General features: G+C 46.7%; 1 protein-coding gene across 1 annotated transcript; it reads left to right on the top strand.

Annotated features, from left to right (window-relative positions):
- Positions 1-1381: 1381 nt before the first annotated feature.
- On the top strand, positions 1382-4413 carry LOC107046308 (the record flags this gene model as incomplete). The annotated part of the gene is made up of 5 exons (XM_029126686.1): positions 1382-1649; positions 1806-2478; positions 2546-2735; positions 2873-3614; positions 3878-4413. Coding segments are annotated over exons 1-5 (2409 nt in total), but the record flags the coding sequence as incomplete, so codon positions are not given.
- Between the last annotated feature and the right edge of the window lie 74 nt (positions 4414-4487).

The following is a 4487-nucleotide window of genomic DNA, read 5'->3' as shown; positions in this document are numbered from 1 at the left end:
ATTCTATGTATAATGGCCCGCCCCTGCCATAGGGTGTAAGTCCCTTTAAATGCAGTAAATAAATCTAAAATCTTAAACCGTGATTATCTCGTTAACTACTAGGAATAGACCAAAGTGCCTAATAACTCTGTTCGAAATACAGCCTAAATCTCCATATTAGTCACGATCGACTAACTCGGGCATCTCCGAAAATCTCCGTGGACTTTCGGGTCAACGGACATAGGTCAGCGCGGCACCTGGAAGAGTCAGTAGTCAGTAGTGTTAAAGTATCGTTACTATAATGAGCTAGCGTATTCAGTCAATCAGTATTCTAAATTTAACATCTTTGTTCAGTACATCAAATTGTTGAGTAAGTTCAGTATAATTTCAGTGACTCAACGAGATATAAGTGAAAAGACAATTATCAGTGAAAATTAGACATTCAACAGTAAATATACCGAAAAGTGTAAAATTAAGTGACAAGTGGTTCGATCCCACGAAAATATATTGAGATTTTTTATAGAACACCTACCATAATTTTCCCAACATCTCCCTCCACATTTTCATCCCACATCCACCCTAACCCTAGACATTCACCAAACAGTGGTCCTTCGAGCCGGATTGTGGGTGAAAACGTGTGTAAAGTGCTGCGGAAAATTTAAGGGACGCCTCGTGTCGAAAAAACTTTCGGGGATCGCACGGGCAAGTCAACGGAAAGTTCCAGAACATTCGCTTTATTTACACCCGCAAGGGCATCGGGGTAACAAAGGACAAAGTGAGAGTGTCAGTGTCGGAATTCGGGAAGGCTCGGGAGTGACGAGTGACGCCGAAGCTCACCAACGCTTGGCCACGTGCGCCACGCAACAGGCGACTCACCAAAACTCGGCAGTCGGTAACTCACCTAACTCGGCGATCGGTAACTCACCTCACTCGGCGGTCGGTAACTCACCCAATTCAACAGCCGATAACTCACCTAAACCGTCAATTTAGCACAGACAATCACCATAGCAGACGACAATAAGGTCAACGAACCCAAGGAAGAAACTCATCAAACAGTGAGCGATAGTGAGGAAAGCGAGCAAGTCACACAAGAAGAGGAACTGCCAACAAAAAATGAGGCAGTTACAACGAAGCCAATCACCACTCCTGAGAAAACCAACAGTCCAAGTGGAGCGTCAGGATCAAAGGAGCCCGCTCAACGAAAATCAACGCCTGCAGCTTCAAGAACAGGAAGGTCAATTAAGACTATTAACTCCCGCAGGACGCTGAAACCGAAAAGGACCTCACCCTAGAAGAATTAGACGGGCACAAGGGGATAATCGAGGTAGAATGGAGCGAATAGTTTCAAATTTATGCCAATCTAGCCGACTTTCTTCCCCCTGATTACGAGTATGTCAACGAAATGATCCATGAACAAGCCACCAGGACAAGACGACAAGCCCTGTTGCTCATTGCTCGGCTGAAGGGTCAACTGGCAAGAAAGAAGGACTCAATTAGCAGCTCAACGCATCAAAGCCAGGCAAATCAGCTGAAGCGTCTTGACATCAAGCCATTCCATGGGAAACCGGAGGAATGGAAGGAGTTCTGTGACCTTTTCTTGTCACTGGTGGGAAATGTTACGTCAATTCCACCAGTACAGAAATTGGTGAGACTTAAGGGATGCCTGAGAGGTCCTGCAGCAGCTCTCCTCTTTACCTTTTAGGCCAAGGACGAAAACTACGAAAAGGCTTGGCAGAAACTCACCAGGAAGTACGAAGACCCGAGACTCGTCGCTCAGTCGTTATTCAACAGAATCCTGACGCTGCCGAAAATCACTTAAGCAACAGAAGAGAACCTCAGCGCCAACGGAGCAGCAGCATTGGAGACCCTAGATCAATTACAAGACGTGACGGGGCTGACGACAGACAACATCGCTGAACAGCTGATAGCCCATCTACTGAGGAGATCTCTTGATGCAGAGACACTCAAGCAATGGGAACTAAAGCTGGGAGACTCAAAGGATTTCCCGAGGCTTAAGGAGTTCGTGGCGTTCATCGAGGCCTGTGGCAGAGGGATAAACGCAGGTGCCAAGCTGCTATCATCAAAGGAACTCAACGCAGCTACGAAGAAGTCAGCTCCTATAAAGAAAAGGAGCACTTATAAGGCAGCAACTCAACAGCAGGAAATTAAGGAGCCAGAAAGACAACTTCCTAGGAACTGCTGTGCTTACTGTCAGGACAAGCATTTTATCGCATCCTGTCAGAAGTTCATCGAGCTCACCCCAGCGAAGAGAAACGACGTCGTTATCAACAAGGGGCTGTGCTTCAACTGCTTGGGGCCACACACGAAGGCGAAGTGCACGTCGGAAAAGAAGTGCCACAAATGTAGCAGATATCACCACACTCTCATCCATGGAGGGAGTTCATGGACGATGAGCCCGCCTCCAGCCAGACGCACTCAAGCTGAACCCGTCCAGACTGCTGGAACATCCAGGCAGCAAGAAGATCACGGGAACAGTGAGTGAATGAATTCAATCACAATAGCACACTCACCATCTCATTGATCATTCCTCAACATTGGAATCCAGTACATCACCACCAGTAGCAGTGAACTTCAACAACAAAATAATCAATGAGAAAGCAGAGAACATCAACCACGAAACTCATCAAGGAGAAGCAGATCAACAGTCAGTGCTGTTGGCAACAGCACGAGTAAAAGTAATATCACCGAGAAGATTCACGACAAAAGCCAGAGCACTCATCGACCAGGGTTCAGAGGTATCATTTATCTCCGAATAATTAGTTAATCACCTGCATTTACAGGGAAGAGCATCAACAGTGGAGCTAGTGGCAATTGGTGGAATTAATTCAGGATACACCAGAGGAATAGTTTCAGTCACTCTACAATCGAACAGTGGGACTCATCAACTGCAACTCAACGCTCACATTCTAAAGAAGCTCACCGCAATAATTCCGTCATTGTCATGCTCATCAACGAGGATCTTCAGCTAGCCGATCCCCATTATCTCAGGCCTGGACCAATCGACATCATACTAGGGGCTGACAACTATGGGCGGATCATCATGGATGACGTTGTCAAGTCAGAGCAATCGAGAGTAGTTGGCCAACGCACAGTATTCGGTTGGATATTATCCGGATCAATCGAATGCACAAATTGTTCAATAAAGGTATCTCTATCAGCTGTACGAGAATCTTCGAATGAACAACTTCTAGAGCTTCTCCAGAAATTTTGGGTCCAGGAAGAACTGCCAAACGAGAGATCATCAACATCAGAGCTTTCACCAGATGAGTACGAGTGCGAGATGCACTTTAGAGCAACTCATAGCAGAGACAACACCGGGCGATACATCGTGAAACTGCCCCTCAAAACTTCAGCAGCAGCGCTTGGAGAATCGAAATTCAAAGCAGCACGTCAACTCAAGTCGATCGTGAGTCGACTCAACACAGATCAAGCATACTCCCAGTTGTACAGAGAGTTCATCAACGAGTACGCAGCACTGGGGCACATGAGAATAGCACCAGAGACTCCAGAACCCGTGCCAGCTTACTATCTACCACATCACGGGGTACTGAGAGAGGAGGCCATCACAACGAAGCTGAGAGTCGTATTCAATGGCTCCAGCCCCAGTTCATCAGGTATGTCAATTAACGATATACTGTATTCTGGTGAAAAATTACAGAACGATGCAATGGTTATCCTGACATGGATGAGGAGGCACAGGCTCGTGTTTGGCACGGATATTATCAAGATGTTCCGCCAGATACGAGTTCACCAAGATGACTGGGATCTTCAGAGAATCCTGTGGATCGACGAGAATCAACAACCATTCACCCACCAGTTAACGACAGTCACCTATGGACTAAATTGTTTTCCATGGTTGTCGTTACGTGTTCTTCAGCAGAAGATGAAGGGCACCGCTTCCCAGCAGCAGTAGAGACACTCACCAGAGGTCGTTACGTTGACGACATTTATGGCGGTGCAGAGACAGAAGCCGGTCTCAAGGAGATCGCAACGCAACTACAAGGGCTTTGCCATGCAGGAGGCTTCTCTCTACAGAAGTGGAGCAGCAATTGTCCAGAGGCTCTGCATNCGACAATCACCAAGAGAGTAGTCTCTTCAGAAATAGCCCAGATTTTTGATCCACTGGGATTTATCGCACCAGTTGTCGTCCAGGGAAAGATTCTCCTACAAGATCTTTGGAGATTGAAACTAAAATGGGATGATCCTCTTCCAGATGAGTATGTTCAACGCTGGAAGACATTCCGAGAGAATCTCAATGACCTAGACAGAGTAACTGTACCTAGATGGCTGAGAATTTCAACAGAGACACTCAACATCCAAATTCATGGATTTGCAGGCGCTTCAACGGTAGCCATGAGTGCAGTGGTGTATATTCGCACCAAAACCATCAACGAATCGACATCAACAGTACTGGTATGCGCGAAGACTAAGCTAGCATCACTCAAGCGCATGACCATCCCTCGTCTAGAGCTCACAGCAGCTCTTCT

The sequence above is a fragment of the Diachasma alloeum genome, unplaced genomic scaffold (genome assembly GCF_001412515.2).
Source record: "Diachasma alloeum isolate Michigan unplaced genomic scaffold, Dall2.0 Dall_scaffold_01296, whole genome shotgun sequence".
Classification (NCBI taxonomy): domain Eukaryota; kingdom Metazoa; phylum Arthropoda; class Insecta; order Hymenoptera; family Braconidae; genus Diachasma; species Diachasma alloeum.
Note: the sequence above shows the minus strand (reverse complement) of the source record. Positions and strands in the feature narration are given on the sequence as shown.